Source organism: Mus pahari, chromosome 9, assembly GCF_900095145.1.
Source record: "Mus pahari chromosome 9, PAHARI_EIJ_v1.1, whole genome shotgun sequence".
In the NCBI taxonomy this organism is placed as follows: Eukaryota; Metazoa; Chordata; class Mammalia; order Rodentia; family Muridae; genus Mus; species Mus pahari.
The window spans coordinates 36108743-36126327 of NC_034598.1; the positions used below are offsets into that span (position 1 = coordinate 36108743).

Consider the following 17585-nt stretch of genomic DNA (forward strand, 5'->3'; position numbering starts at 1 on the left):
AGAAAGAGAAAGAGAAAGAGAAAGAGAAAGAGAAAGAGAAAGAGAAAGAGAAAGAGAAAGAGAAAGAGAAAGAGAAAGAGAAAGAGAAAGAGAGAGAGAGACCAAGAGACCCCAACTGTTAGAAGAGAGGGCATGTATGTCCCTTTACAGACACACAGTGATCACCAGATATACCAGTTCACCCCTGCAATCCAGCACTGATTCGGAGACAAGAGAACTGCCTTGAGTTTAAGTCTATCCTGGGCTGAAAAAGATCTTGTCTCAGATGGGCAGGAGCACGGATGTGTCACTATGGGAAACTAGATATATGCACACATATACATATATATACATATACACCAGGTACCATGTAGTCCCCTAAGGTAGCACGTACACTTGCCTGGCTGGTTTTCTTCTCTCCAGCACGCAGCTTATGACAGGTAAATACTTTCAAAATAGAGAAAGAGTTTGAGCCCCAGGTATAAGGAAGCCTCTTTTACAACTTTTGGATGGAGCCACAGATGAATGATGAATTTGATACCCATTCCTCACACCACAAAACATGGACCGTATGGAAAACACAAGAAAGAAGACTTCCCAACGGTCCTCTCCCCATTATTATTTAACCTCATCCACATACCCAGCTTCCTCTGCTGTGGCTGTCTCTCCCAATGTGCTCTCCAAATCCAGATGCAGGGGTTTGAGCACAATGATACGAGGAGAAAGGGAATGAAAACCATGGACTTCAGCCCATCTTTTCAGAAGGAAAAGCCTCCTCCCAAACCAAAGGCTTTCTGAGGAAGAGAACTCGAGTTCTAATTCTCATCATCATCTTCACAACTGGGCCTGATCACAGTTCTCCTTGCTATGTGTGTGATGGGCCCCACTGGCTTCACTGACGATCGGAACGTTCAGGGAATAGAGGAGACAGAACGGGCATGATCCCGACATTGAGCAAGCAGGTCTGAAGAGACATCCTGTCACTTGTTACAAACCCCAACCCATGCTCTGCTCACCAGAAAGAAGGACAGTGCGAGAGACGCCCACCCAGCTCTAGGCCAGACCCGGTGTGAGCAGGAACATGCCAAGCGCAGAGGAACTGAAGAGGTTGGTGTTGGTCTGGGTGTGAGAAACCAGCCAGGAATCACTGCTGTAGCCGCAGACACAAGGTGATTTCCCCAAGCCAGAGAAGAGCAAAAGGCCACTCACCTTTTGAAAAAAGTCTTCCCCACTTCGGCCTTTTCCTTCAGCTGCAGCTGTAAGTAAAAATATGTACACATTTAAAAAGACTTTCCTCATTTTCAATGTTTATATTTAAAACCCTCAAGCACCAGGGCTGTGATCACAAAGATAAAGACAATCCCATCCTGGCTTCATCGGGGATGCAAAATTATTGAAGCATGAGATACAACATCTCATTGATTACCCATCCTTGATTGAGTGGAAGATGCATGAGAGTCTGTCTCCACATTAGATGGAAGCTGCCCTACCCTTCCATAATGAACCATATGGAAGAATGAACCATAATCAAAGCTATAGTTCCCCATACTTCCCATCTGTAATGGATTTCAGGCAACAGGGCATATCCTATTCAGCCCACTTCTGAGCTGGTTAAGTTTTATGCTCATGGGAACTGAAGTTTCCATGGAGGAAACATGTATGCCTATATCGGATATCTGGCAAGAACTAATTGAATGTAGAGACTTGGAAAGTTTGGGTTATCTTTAGGTCCTGTTAATTCACTGATCACACATCTGTGTCTGAAGCAACATCCTTGTGATCATCGGGGTGACGCCTTTTGTAACTATATTAACTTAGCAAACTGCTAGCTTCACAAGCAAAGAGGGTCCTTAGCATCTGAGACTACAGCAGGTTCCCCACTTCCATGCAACCCAGGTGCCGATATTCCAACCAATCCACTTGCAAAAGTGCCTTAGAAATAGGTCTTTTGTCTGTTACTAAAAGCTCTTCATAAAACCATTTCCTTGTAGGAACACGTTCCTTGGGATAACCTGAATCCATGTCCCCAGGTCAAGTCACTCATGTTTGGCTTCAGAATAGACTTACTCTCTTTGAGGTGAGGGCTGTGTTTTATGTCAATAGTTTAAATGACTAAATGCCATACTGGGACCTCAGTTCATCTCTTGCAATACTTCAATCCCCTCCTCCATTCGCTCCCACAGCAGGAAACGTGGCAACATAAGAATAAGCAATGGGAGTCAAGGTCAAGACCAACAGCGAACTTAATGTGGGACGAGGGGCTTGTTATGATGTCCTGAAACACCCTGTGACCTGTGGGCATTTTAATTGGCTTTCGGTGATGAGTGGAAAATTGGAGAGGAGACTTAGCCTCAGCACATTAGAATTGCTGAGACTTAGCCTTCAGCACAAGGTTATCATGGTTATCACACAGTCCCAAGATGAATCTTTCTAACAAGAGATGCAAAGATGTAGTAGTGGTGACTGGTCAGGCAAAAACTCAGAAGCAGAAGCACCAGCTCCTGGATGTTAAAGTCCAGAAGGTACGGTAACCCAGACACATACTCTGTGTAGCATGTTTGTATGTTTGTGCACATGTGGGAATGTGTATATGTGAATACATGCATGTATGCACGTGTCCACATGGCCATATGTATACATGAGTAATGTGTATAAAGACATGAATATGTGTATGTATATGCATGTATTTGTGTATGTATATGCATGTATTAGTATTTGTGTATGTGGGTATTTATATGTGTGTATATGTGTGTATGTGCCTGTAGATGCACATGTTTGTTCACATGCACATGTTCATAGCACTTATTAAAATGACTAAAGATGCAAGAAATGTCCCCTTAAGAATGACAATTGTCATTAAGTTGTGACAAGCCCCTACTGTGAGTCTCACAAATGGAAGAAACAACTAATAAAGCTTAAATTCTTCTTTCATCAACTGAAATTTCACTACTTATATGTAAGTGCTTATTTTGTTTTTTTAACTAGCATTTCTTCTATCAAAACAACAGAACAGAAAACATGTTTCTGGAATTTCCAAAGACAATTAGATAAATGAAAACAGGAGCTAAAATGAAATATAATAAGTCTATCTAATATGTGGTGGGGTTGAAATAAGAAAGAAACTCATATCCTAACCTCTGGGACCTGAAATTACATAATAGAGGGAGGAAGATTGCCTGAGTTATCCAAATAACCTTCCTTAAAATAACGAAGCATGAGAATCAGGATACGACACAACATCGTGACAGTAAAGGCAACAGAAGGTACAGAGATCAATAAGGAGAAAGCCCTGAAAGAGGAGGCGGGGGCCACAAGAGAAAGAATACATATGGCTTTCAGAACTAGAAGTCAAAGAAATGCAGGATTCCTACAGCCTCTGAGGTGACTTGGTCCTGCCAAAACCTTGACTTCGGCCCAGAGAGATCCACTGCAGATGTCTAACCTCTGAACTGTAAGATGATGAATGGCATCTGCTTCAGGCCAATAGAATGGTGGCAGTTCATCTCATCAGCAATAGACACTAATCCCTGAAGCCAACCCCTTTATACTCCTCCCCTCTCTGCACCAACCCCATACAGTCAATGCACACTCAGTGGCCCTGCCATTGAGAAAGCCTGGTGTTTATTCTGTGGGGTCAACTGCCTAACTTGGAGACATCATGTCAATACTAAAATACTAAAATACTAAAAAAAAAAAGTAGAACTGAATTCTGAATTCAGAACAACTGATCGACCCCAGCTGGAGGGTCTGAAGGGTTTCTTCTAGCAGGATAAAACTGACAGCCTAGCCCAAGGATATTAACCAAACAGCACACGTCTTGGAGACATTTCTGGCCAACCAACTCTTGAGCAAAGTCCTTACTTGAAGATAAAAATAGTTGAAGAGGGATGTGTTCACTCACTGACAACTTCATGGAAATAAAGTAGCAAGTACAACAAGATTTGAAAGAAATCTAGTGACATCAAGGGTTCCCTTAGAGAGAGAACATTTAGCATTTCAGATATTTTCCAAAGTCCACACTGGAAAAAAATTTTTCTTCGACTGTATACTCTCCTTCAGAGCAAGTATCTGCAAATGTCAAGTCCCCAAGGCAAAGGTCATCTACTTCTACAGATGTTCCCTTCAGGAGACTGCTCTACTCAGGGTCAGCTCACCATGTCATAGCCTCAAAATACCTTCAAAGAACAACAGCAAGGAAACTTCTCTAATTGGAACCAATATATAATGGCCTATGTTCTAGAACTGAGTAGAACACTAAAGATTGATCAGAAATACATATTATTAGACTGTAGATGGGATTTGAAAAGGAACAGCAGGCCAGGGAGCCACAACTGGATGTTCACTGGTATTAAAGATCACAGCCCTCTTTGACTCTATAAATTTCTGTAGAACACCCCTCCACCCCAGTCTATAAGGGGTAATCTAAGGCTACAGATAGAGGACTGAACCTCAGATAAGAAACCCTAGCTATGCCAACTTGTCCCTTCATACAGATACCTAGCATAAAGCTTAATTTGTAAATTGAACACAGTAAGAGATTAACAATTAACAGGTAATCATAAAATGAATAATTAAAAATAGGCAGTCATTAAATTTATTGCAGCAAATAGGATCCAGCAATGCATTATTGTGGTACTCAAGCCTCTTGTGATGATGTGAACTGCTGCCATGTGTGTGTGAGGTGACAAAGCCAGGTGGATGTCATGGGCCTTGACAAGAAGCTTTAAGCTCTTGTTAAGGGTCCTTGAACATAAGCTCTGTGGAACCATGCATCTACAGGATAACTGAGGATGGAATTCACAAATAGGTAGGTCTAGCAAGGGAAGCCAGCTGGACGAGAAATTACAGATGAGCCTGGCTTTCCTTAAATTCTCATGTGCATGTTTCCTAAGCTCCTACAGTCAAGGCAAAACACCCTGGTTGGATGCTTGGTTGGATCATTGTCTCAGACGCCACTTTGGGCTCATCTATGCCTGACATGTTTTAAGAACGCTCTGTACTTCGGCCTGAGGTTGCTGGACCTCCTTGGGGACTTCTACTGACTCTGTGAAACACATCCATCGAGGCTGTAGAAGTCGAGATTGAACAGCATGCCCCTGCCTTCTCTTCTCTCAAACATGGGTCCTTCAGAGCTCTAACGGGAGAGTCCTCCTCTCAAATGTACCCGATGTTCTCAGCATGAAGACCCCAAGTTTACAGTTTGAGGGGAGAGGGGCAAGATCAGCATGGAATGTTTGTCTCAATGTAAACTCGAGACGTTTGACATGCTAAGTCTATAGACCCATGATAAAACAGGGACGGTTACTCTCCGTCCACAAATATCTGGGGCCTCTGCCAAGGAAAAGAAGCAGCCATGTCCCGACCCTTATTCAGCCTACACCCCTCACCATGCTGTAACAGCCAAAGCCACCCAACCAGTGGGGCAAAAGCAGAATGGCAACTTAGCTCGACCACCAACCTTCCCAGAAACCTTTGCATACCGCCAGTGCTGTCCAGATTAAACTTTACACGGATTTGATTATTTCTCTTCTTGTAATAGAAGCTACATCCAGTTCTTTCCCCATGGGGAGGCAGCACAGCTGAGCTACTGCTATCCCTGATCAGGAAAGAGGACTTTGGACGGACCACCAGAGCGCTGTATTCCAAGGGAAGAATAAGAAACACAATACTATCTTAACCCAAAGCATTTCAATATGTTTGGACAGGAAAATGTTGCCTATGAAATAAATCGGCCTATGCTCTATGTTGTGGGGGTTGCTTGATGACCACTGAAGTCTTCTTATGTTCTGTGGGAAAACTATTCTCCCTTAAGCTTAAGCCTGCAACCTTACACAATAAGACTTCTTTGTCCCCTTCTCCCACAAAAACATGGAAAGTGCATCACAATTTAATGTTATTTTTATTTTTTCACCAATCTTTACAATATCACACTGGCAAGATGTTCCAAAGCTTACTTCTCCTGGATTTTTAAAACCTTGGCTTTTTCCTGCCAATGAAAGCAGCTGCCTCCACCTTTCCTGACACACAACTCCAGGATTAAATTCCTTCGATACTACTGAAATATGGTTGGCTAAATGTGCAGGCAAGGAGTTTCATGTTTTGAGCTGAACAATTCATTTTTTATGTTTATTATAGTTTCTCCAGGGCTCTGCCATGTTTTATTTCATATTTTTACCTCACAAGAAATATGGGATGGCATAGTCCCTGCCAATAAAAGCGGGAGAGGTTGAAACAGGTGTAAACCATTACCAGAACGGCCCCCCAACTCCAGAGCACTCCTGGGTAATTACTGAATTAAAGGGGTTGGGGGTTCTTTTTGAAAGTCTTCCTAGGGCTCAAGGAAACTTCTGTTTAAATATCTTTTTCCTTTCCCACTGTTTTTCTTTCATAGCATTTGATGCTTTGTGGACCCAAAGTCTAAAAACACAGGGATGAGGAATTTTAGAGTTAAAACATAATATGAAGTATCTTACAACATGACCTAGACAAACAATGAAATTTCCTTGAACAAAACAAAAATCTTAAATTAAAAACAATAATTGTAGTCCAGCAAGACGGCTCAGTGGTAAGAGCACTTGCCACCAAGTCTGATGACCTGAGTTTGATCCCTGGGTCCCACAAGGTTGAAGGAGAAAAAGAACACACACAAGTTGTCCTTTGACCTCTATAAGCATGTTGTAGTATGCACCACAAACACACACACACACACAAATAAATAAATGTAATATTTTTAATAACTGTAAAATGATTTTTTCAAGTATATACATTCCTGTTTCCTTTTCACCTGTGAGAGAGAGAGAGAGAGAGAGAGAGAGAGAGAGAGAGAGAGAGAGAGAGAGAGAGAGAGAGAGGTATGTGCAACTGTGTACATATGTCACAGATCAGACAGAGGACAACCTCGGGTGTCAGTCAGCTTATCTCAGATAGCGTCTTTGTGAATCCACCACAATAACTCTGAAGTCCTCTGGGGAAGTCCCTGTCCCCCACAGAGGAGGACTGAGATGACAGACCCACACTACCCTGCCCTGCTTTACATGAGTTCTGGGAACGTGAATTCAGGTCCATGCACTGCACAGCAGTGAGCACTCTACCTCCTGAGACAACTCTCCAGCCAGCCCGGTTTTTAGATCCATCTCAGCAAGTTTTGTTTGAATGCTTTTTTACTTGGAGCACAACCTACTAGAGCATACGAGCAACAAAGTTGCTTTCTGGTTGCTCCACGGACAAACTTTTCTGTGCAAGAAGCACCATTCTTGCCTAAAATGTTTCTAAAATATTTAATTACCAATCGCTTTAACTTAGCTATGGGGGAAAAAAAAAAAAAAGCTGTACCATACATTGTATTCTGCACGCTAAGCCATTTCCGGAAAAATTCCCGGGAGCTGGCTAGTTATACTGAAAGGGGAATAGGCTTCTACCATAGGAGAAAGGTAAACACTAACCCAGCTATAAAACCTGCAACCTACAATTCCTGCAAGATATACTGGTTCCACTGTGGCATAAACTAGGCTGTTGGCCTAAGGGAAAACCTGCTACTACTCTGCTAAAGAAACACGCCACTAAAATGACTCCTGGCATCATAGGGCTCCACCCATAGATCAGTGCCTTGCTCAACCCACATCAGAAAAGCTTCGAACAGTGAATGGCAATCGACACAGAAGCCACAAGTAGACAATGTACAGAGAACAAGAGACTTAGAAGCACTCCGCCCTCAATGGGATGTCTTCATCAAACCCTTCCCCAAGGCTCAGGGAGCTATGCAGAAGAGACAGTGGAGACCTTCTATGGCTGAGAGGTGATGGGGATTCAAAGTAACCAGTGTCTTCCAGATGCAACAGAACTGACAACATATTAACTCACAGATACCATGGCAGCATGCATGGGGTCTTCACAGGAAGACAGGGGCGCCCACCCCTAACCAAGAATCTATTTCCAACTGACATCCTCTTGCAAAGGGAAAATCAATTTCCTCCAAGGAAGTCAAATGGTTAGGGATGTAAGGAGATTCTGAGAGGGATAGAAACCTGAGGGATGGAAGAAGTATGATCAAGATACTATATATATATATCTCCATATATATATCTATATCTATCTCCATATCTATATCTATATCCATATCTATATCTACACACACACACATACAAACATACATACACACACATATATACAGAGAAATCACAGGATGGTGGCCATCTTGTATAACAATGTGTACATGAACACATACATGTTATTTCTGTGTGTGTATATATGTTAGGAAAGCCCAGAAAATAAGCTCAAAATGCTCACAGTTCTCATCTGAAGGGTAGAAACACTGTCATTCCTTGGTAATCTTTTAGAAAAAGAATTTAAATAGCTTGCTTCAGTTCTTGGGTTTGGGATAAAATCATTCTCAAATCTACCTTCCTACTGAAGAGTGAAACAAGTTATTGCCACTATTGGCTTGTGACAGTGTCATTTCAGCATAGAAGGCAGCCAGGAAAATATATGAGACAGAGACTAATTGAGGAGGCAGGACAGACAGCACCATATCAGAGGAGCACAGTGGGAACAGAGAGCATCCTGCCAGACCCGAGTCCCAGACCTGCTGGTACTTTCAAGACCAAAGCACTGGCATTGCTCAGATCTTGGATGACAAAGTTTTTATGTAGCCCAGATGGAAAGCATGCATGCCCTCCCCAGACCCCGGTTTTGTGGGAAAGATAGTAAACCAGACAGCCCCTATCTACAGACCTTCAGATGTGCCTGGAACACATTTGTTTCTGATTTGAAACAAGTTGACTTGCCTATTGTCGTGTTATTGCAAACCAGAAGAAATATAAACTTCAGCCCATTAAACAGCCATCCACATAAAACTCTTAAATGGTTTCATGGCTGTAGGTTAGGCTAGACATTAAAGAAATGAACATCAATGTTGCATGCTACATTCAAACTGATCCAATACTTCCTGCCTTCCCAACAATACCAACAAACCCTTGTCTTCCCTCTTTCAAATGTCCCCAGGAATTTAAGATTAACTACAGACTAGGTTTCATTTTGCTGGTTCCCATCATGTGGAAATGTTTCTTGTCTTAAGTCCTTCTGAGCCTGGGGCTGAACTTGCCACTCACATCTTTCTGGTCCTTGTTGTATAACACAAAAGTGAATCATTAGTCCCCGGCGTGCTGCAGTAGAGTGGAAAGATGATGTTCACCTCTGATGCAATTCCAAGTTTTGTAACCATATTAAGAAGGTTGGAGATCAAGCAGGTGAAATCAGTTTTACTAGTAATATCTGTTTAGTCTTCTATATAAAGGTCTTATCATTTTGACATGGAGTCCAACATCAGTGAGGCTTTTGGCTTGCTCTATCTTTAAAGTCCTCTGTTTGCTCTGTTCATCCTGTGCTTCTGAACTCTCAGACTATGTGTCTCATGTTCTCACAGTCACATGTAACTAGTGACTGCTGGGTTGGACAGGGTGGCTTGACCAGAAGGTTGTGTAAGTTCACTGTGGGATGCTAGGTGTCCAGCACCCTGTGAAACTATACAAAGGCGATGAATATCCTTTAGCTATTATTGACAAAATGGTTTGAATGAGACCGGTGCTATACAAACACCCAGAGTTGTAAGACAGTGTTAGCTAGGCTCAGTGATGCTTTAGGAATGCCATAGCTAAGAACAGAGCCTCAACAGATGACTTTGCCATGACCCAAGCTGTGGTTGACCAGTTGGACGGAAATTCCAGAGATGTGTGCTGAAAGAAGTCCACAAGAAAGGTATCATAGTCAAACCACAATGTAATGGGTCTGAGCAGACGCTCCCCCAATTACGAGGAAGGTTCATGTTAATCTGTTGACATGTGTGCACGTAGTATGAGCTCAGATTTTTGTGGATATCTATTAACTTACATTTATAATAATCGATGTTTTCTGATACAAAAATCTCATAGATAATAGAGAGCTTTGGACTCTGAGTATAGAGGAGCAATCACTGAGACTCTGACCAGAACTAGGATATCAGCAAGGCTTCGTCATCCCAAGAAATTGGATGTGTTATCCATGTGTTGGACAGTATAGTTAGACACCTTACAAAAACCCCAGTGGTCCTCAGTGGCTCAAGTAGATCAGAACTCCTCCAATGACTTATATAGTCTTTGTCATCACTCTTAATTTTGTTAAAATAGTTGGCTGGAAATGCAAATTATATATATATATATATATATATATATATATATATATATATAGTATATAATTGAAATAAAATTTATACAACATTCTGATCATAGGTTTCCCTTTCCCAATCCAGATCCTCCACACACCCCAGCCACCCAACTCCACATCCTTTGTTCTTCTGTCTTCAGAAAACAAACAAGCCAGCAAGGAGAACCAGGGTAAAACTTAAAAATAAATAAAACAAACACATATAAAAAGCTCAAGAAACAATTTAAAAAACACAAAAACAAAAAGAGGAAAGGCCGTGAAGACAAAAATATCCCAAACAAAACCATATGAGAAAAACAGTCCACAAAAATACCATTGAGTTCATTTCTGTGTTGGCATGGCCATGTACTGCTGGGCATGGGGCCTACCTGAAATGTGGTTTATATACCCAGTAAGATTTCATTTGAGAAAACCAATGTTTCCTTTCAGAGCAGATAACAAGTGGAGATAGCTTCTGGGTGAGGGGTGGGAGCTTGTGTCCACTTTGCCCTTCTCAGCTCTAGGACCCTGTCTGGCCCGTCTTGAACCTGTGCAGGCCCTGTGTGTGCTGCCATAGTCTCTGTGGGTTATATGTGTGTTAAGTCTGGTTGTGTCCAGAAAACACTGTTTCAGGGGAAAGCAGCTTTAAAAACAGCTTCAGAGCCTATCTGAAGTTACTGTATCCATTCTGTTGCTTACTTGAACCCCTGGCCCAAATTCCCATGAATTAACAATTGATCTCCTTTCATCTCATGCTCTTAGCCACAGAGGCAAGAAGACAAGCAAAACATAAAGGGGGATGGAGAAGGAGACTAGGCTGGGAAGAAAAAGGGGTGAAGGAAAAGAAATAAGAGGAGGGGGAAAGAGGAGAAAAAAGGAGAAGGCACTGGGGAAGAAAAGGGAGAGGAGAATGTCTTTATTTCCAATTAACACTATCAGAAAGGAGATAATAATGAACAAAAGAAAATTTTGGAACATCTAAAGAACAAGAGAGAAATTCCTTACAATCAAATATGTTTGATGGTTTGTATATGCTTGGATAGGAATTCACATTATAAGGAGGTGTGGTCTTGTTGGAGTAGGTGAGTCACTGTGTGTGTGTGTGGGGGGGGGGTTAATACCCCAGAGTCCTAGCTGCCTGGAAGTGGGTCTTCTCTTAGAGGCCTTGAGATGAAGATGTAGAACTCTCAGCTCCTCCTGCACCATGCCTGCCTGGACATTGTCATGCTCCTGCCTTGATGATAATAGACTGAACCTCTGAACCTGTAAGCCAATCCCAATTAAATGTTGTCCTTATAAGGGTTACCTTGGTCATGGTGTCTGTTCACAGCAGTAAAACCCTAAGACAATATGGAAACAGTCCAGTTCTACTGGAGTGTGTGTGTGTGTGTGTGTTCCCAAAAAGAAAACACACACATTGTTAAATGTCAATCCAAGAGTCTACAACCAACTGTACATTCCTGTGAAAATACATAAAATATTAACTATTTTTAAAATCAGATAGAATAGACATCCTCCAGAATAAAGTGGTATTCCCCGATTTACAAGGCTAACTATATTTACAACTGAATGAAAAATCACTCAAGTAAAGGCATATGCTTCTGAAATTTCACAATTATCTGAAAGAGAAATTACCCTAAAAGCTTCCAGGAAGACCAAAAACCAAACCATAAATAAATAAATAAATAAATAAACAGTCATAGCCAATTAGGATGGAATCAGAACTTTTATTCAAGCCCCAGGAAGCTTCCTGATGATGGAGAGAAGCCCTAAGTGCTGAGAGGAAACAATGTTCAACCCAAAATTCCTTATTTGGCTGAAGTCTCAGCAGAGAAGAAGGATGTAACAATGCCATTGGGCTTGCAAAGTTGACAAAGAAACAAAACAAAACAGAAATCCTCTTCCTGAAACTTTCACTGGTAGCAAGGTAAAGTAGTGAACCAAGAGAGCCCAGGACTTTCCTTAACTCGGGAAACTTGGAACCAAATAAAGAAAGGCTTGTGGGGGAGCTTTCAAAGACAGAAGCAAAATCTCCACGTCTCAGAGGCACTGGCATGAAAGCCAGCCCAGAAGGAAGGGGTACAGGAAGGTGGTTGGGATTTAACTCAGTGATAGAGCTCTTGCCTAACAAATACAAGTCCCTGGGATGAGTCCCCCAGATGGAGAGAAAATATGGTCACAGATTTTAAAGTAAAAGAAGAAGAGGAACAACAGGCTTCAAGAGGGCAAGTTGTCAGTGTCATAGAAAGGTGGATTTTTTTTCTTTTAAGTAACTGATTTGTTATCTGATGACATACTATGTGGGAAAGGATAAATTTAAAAGGATTTAAAGGGTGTGGAAAGAATTTGTACTAGGCAAAAGAAAAAAGAAAAAAAAGAAAAAAGCAACCTGTTAGAGCTGCAGAAAAATAATAAGGCAATTACCAATTCAAGGAAAAACAAACTTCTGACAAAAATATAGTACTTGTATATTCTCCAACATGTTCAGGTAACAACAGAAAGTGTAAATACTGAATACAGCATTAACTAAACTTGATATTCAAAATACTGAGGGGAAAAAAAGGGAAGAGAGGGGAAACTGGATCCTTCCTCCTATATAAGACATCTACATATAAGAAGATGACCTCTCCTATATATTGAAGATATCTAATATTAACTAATGGGCAGAAGCTATACATCTAAGCAATTCAGGAAACAGACAGGTATGAAGCCTGAAACAACACAAACAAAACATGGTTGAAACCAAGAAACAAGACATCGCAGGAAAAAGACATTATTGTCCCATAAGCCACTTCACACCATCTCATTTTCAAATCACTTATGTATTGCTGGATGATGATTTTACTCTACTAGCCTATGTTGGCTTAAAATTCGAAAAGAAAAAAAAAAATGTACCTTACCTGTCCTAACTATGTTCAGGCTCAAATGCTCTCTCAAAAAGTTATGTGAAGAAGCCCTCTCCCTGAATGTAAGGTTAAATTAGGCACCTTTGGGACATGTGAATGTGGCACTGTCATCAAAAAGATTAGTGACCTTACAAAGCAGAACCTACGACAATCCCTCAACTCTTTCAACACTTCAAAGCCCAGCACCAGGGTAGCCCTTATGAAACACAAAGTAGGACGCGATAAGAAATCAAATCTAGAGGCTCCTTAAGTTTAGGGTTTCCAGTCTCCAAAGGTCTGAGACTAAATCTCTGATGTCTACATGCGATCTAATCTATAATACTCTATTGTATCTACTCAAAGTAGTCAACATCACAACTACAGATTCTAAGGTGAAATGTTTGAGCCTTCATAGATTATAAAAATTATAAATTACGCTTTTGGTTAACTTCATTCTTGACCTAGTATTGTCTATATTTTAAATTGTGTTTGGGGAGAATATGAAGTTCAATGGTTTAAATAGCACCACCAACAACTAAGACTCAGGTCAGCTTCCTATAACCCCAGCAAGTGGTTCCTCTCCACAGAATCTACATTGTGTCTTCACCTCGGGACGTAAAGAAACATGGTTACTTAGATGCCAACAAGGAGTTAACCTGAGAACACCCATCACTCTACATGGGTAGGCCATGTGCCCTCCAGGGTGCTCACCATAAAATATTATAACAAAAAAAAAGCTGCCATTCAAGACTAAGGAGTTACATAGAAACATGATTTTGCTTGAACACAGAATCGTTTTCAGCTCTAAATTTGCTCCCCTCTATTTGTGTCTGCAAGACTGCCCCATGCTGTCTCATTGGAAGGGCCAGTTCTGGAATGACCAGGCAGATGACCAGAAGAACTGGGGGACATCCTCCCACTCCAGAAGATCAAGTCTGTGACCCACAGTCACATGCAATGACTAAAATCAAAGGCGAGACCGGTAGTCACTCCTCATGGACCTGGCTACCCGTCCCAACAGGTTCTGCTTCAACCTTCTGAAAACTGTGGCTTTGCATAATCAAGTCACTGTAAATCAAGGCAAGCCCGCTCAGAAAGCCTACGAAAACATTCAAGGGATCTCATTTCCTAACTTAAGCATTTTGTGGCTGATAAATCATGAGCCTATTTATATAAAATTATACAGGCCTCCTCCACTTGAGATGTTTAGGTTAAAAAAAAAAGATGAAGGACTAAGCCATCAACTTATATCTCAAAAGAAAAAAAAAAAACATCATTTGCTTTGGTTCAGCCAGCTCCAAAGCTCACATCTGATTACAATTTAGTCAATTTAAAGCCCTTGCTGTGTTAACATGAATTTGTTTTTCATTGGTAGGTAGAAGAATCACCTTTAAATGTGGTTTCCATCTCAAATAAAGCCTAGACAGTAATTTTAGGGTAATAGCCTTTGGCCTCAGATAAAAGTTGGAACAGGACACCATTACCTCCATTTCCTGACAAGAAATGTGTGTGTGCATCTACAGTGCAAACCTGGTGGTCATATCCTAAGCCGTAAATGCATTCGGATTCCCAGAATTGTTACAGAGTCAGACTATCTGGATTAAACTGTATCCACTGAAGTTGCAGAGTAGGACAGTGTGTATTTGTATTCCTGGATGGGTTTGTGAGCTGCTGTTAACACTGTTGAAACTTGTTTTTCTGAAGTTCAAGGAACTCGGCTGTCAAAGGTACAGAATATCCATCTGCCTCAGGATAGTCAGGTTTTCCTGGAAGAGTAAGGGTGACTTTGTTTCCTGCCAGTTGGCAACAGTCTACGAAATTCTGGGTGTTCAACTCTGAGTTCTCATTCTGAAACACATAATTAAAATAATAAAGTAAAAATAATAACTCTTCTAGATCATCATTCTGGTTTTGGTGAGTCTGCTATCATCTGGATCTGGGGGGGGGTTCTAGAGTTAAAATCCTTGGCCCTGGCAAGTGATGAGGTGGAGGTTTGAAAGGGTAGAGCCTGGTAAATGAGGTCAGGGCCTTATAGACATAGCCTTCGAAGCACAGTCTCCATTAGCATCTCCCTTCCTTCCTGGCCTCTGGAATGTGAAGAAGTTTCCTCAGCCATGTGCTCACCATGATGGCCTCAGGCCCAAAGCAATGGGACAGAGCGACTGTGTAGTGAAACCTCTATCAAAACCATTCTGTCCCTGGGGTGCTAGAGAGCTGCCACCTAATGCAATCTGTTAATTTTGGAAATCTTTAAAAAGCAATTATTTCTTAGGTTCTTTTCTTTTCCTATTTCTTTCTTTTCTTCTTCCTTTTATGTGCATGGGTGTTTTGCCTGCATATTATAAGTGCAAATGCAGTTCCCTCCAACACCAGAAGAGGGTGGCAGATCCCCAGGAACTGGACTTAGAGGCATTTGTCAGTGGCCAAGTGGGTTCTGAGAACTAAACCCAGGTCCTCTGGAAGAGTGGCCAGTGCTCTTAATGGATGAGCCATCTCTCCAGCTCTGAAAAGTAATTCTTGAACTCACACTTTTTAGATATGATCTCTCAGGGACTTTTATCGAGAGGGGGGATTATTTTATAATGCATACAGCTCTGAAATTTAAGAATGTCATAATCAGCAATAAGTGGTATCTGTATATAATACTTTACATATAATATACAGGCATCTTGTAGACTAATTTGATCTATAGCAGGCATGACTTATTTCTCTATACTTGACCCAGTAATTCTACTGCTAGGCAGTCAGGCCTCAAAAATGGAAACATTATTGACACAAATATGTACATCTGACAAACATATAGTCAGCAAAAGCCAAGAGAGAAATGATGTGAGAATTAAGAAAATTTAGTTTTAGGCCAATGGTTCTCAGCCTTCGTCATGCTGTGACCCTTTAGTACTATTCCTCAGGTTGTGGTGGCTTCCCCCTCCCTAACCATAGAAATTTCATTGCTGCTTCACAACTGTAACTTTCTACTGTTGTGAATCATATGTAAATATCTGATACACAGATGGTCTTAGGAGAGCCCTGTAAAAGGGCCATTTGTGCCTCAAGGAGTCACAACCCACAGGTTGAGAACCACTGATTTAAGCATTCGGTCAAACATTTTATGACAATTAAGGAAAATGATATACTAAACTACTAAAAAAAATAATAAACTAAGCATAACTTTTGGAGCTCATAAAACTAATATATGATTTTAATGATTATCCTTTAAATACACACACACAAACTAGAGACACTCAGGGAGAAGTCTAGGTTATGATTATATTTTATTGCCTTCAATTTTCTTACAATATAGATATACTATTGGAAATGACTCCTGGGTGCTGGCAAGATGACTCAGCAGATAAAGTGCATGCTATACAAGCTGGAAGGGAAAGTCAACTCCCGAAAGTTGTCCTCTCACCTCCATATTCACATGCACGCCTACACTCATACATCCACATACGCATTGTGCAAATGTGTGTGCACGCATGTACATGTATGTGCACACATGTACACACACACACATGAAAATAAACTTCTTAAGCTAAAAAAAAAAAAGGCTCTTCCAAACATTGTATACAAAAAGTAAAACCAACTAAGGGTTTTCCTAAGTCTAATTATACCATCCAGTGTTTGTGAGAAACAAGAAATACTGTGAATCGGTCATTACTCGCAGATCTAATTAAAGCCAGGTGCACATTTTAAATTCAGCTCTCCAGAAAGGTTATCTCAAGCTTGATGAAGTCAAAATGAATGTGCACTTTTCAGCTCTCTCTTTAGGCCCCAAACCCTCACATTCTGGTCAGACCTCCCTCCAACCCTGGCTACAGCAGCCTGACTCTCCAATCCCTGAAGCTGTCCTCACCACATTAAATGCCTTCCGCTTAATTGTACCTACTTGGTGGCTATAAACAGAACTTCCCAAGCTGTGGGCTTTCCAAATAACCACCTTTGCAAAAATAATCACCAGCCAGCAAAAAATGATTTTGAAAAATAGGGTGCCATGTTACACTCTGGTTCTTACAGCAAGAGCTGTGAGCAGACCTCTGTCACGCTCTGAATGAACTCTGAGAACGTTACTTGCAGGGGATCATGGGAGATAAAAGGGAGCTAAGTCTGGCCCAGCAATGGGAAAGCAGAGACTTGGGCTTCATGGTGAGCATGCTACAGCAACTGTTTCAAAGTCTTCATCAAAAGTTCCAAGAATGTAATGAATCAGAAAATGCACAGAGATACGGGTAGTTCCCCCCACCCCCTTAAATTAGGTTTTTTTGTGAAAGATGATTAGAATTACACAGAGCACCTCTATGGACACAACTGGTGGCTTCTGTTCATATAAAATCATTCCTTCTCTCAGTCCTCTCTTGCTGCTGAAATGTAAGGAACCCAGGAACTGGCCTGAGAATGCTTAAAAGAAAATGTCCCCACTCAGGCAACCAGCCACTTGCCTGGCACTACACCCAAATATCCCCAGGGATGAGGTAGAGCAAGGAATAGAGGGGGGGTAGGGACAGAGATAGACACAGAGAGGCAGACACACACACACACAGAGAGAGA

General features: G+C 41.3%; 1 protein-coding gene across 6 annotated transcripts in view; it reads right to left on the reverse strand.

Annotated features, from left to right (window-relative positions):
• Window positions 1-17585, reverse strand: part of Bicc1 (BicC family RNA binding protein 1) — a 232360-nt gene that overhangs the window by 154964 nt on the left and 59811 nt on the right. For 5 of the 6 annotated variants that reach the window (XM_021205081.2, XM_029542243.1, XM_029542246.1 and 2 more), the window contains one exon: window positions 1189-1235. The exons of the other annotated variant lie outside the window; for it this stretch is intronic. In XM_021205081.2, the coding sequence (XP_021060740.1) occupies window positions 1189-1235 (47 nt within the window). The remainder of the gene's footprint in view (window positions 1-1188; window positions 1236-17585) is intronic. 6 annotated transcript variants of the gene reach the window in all.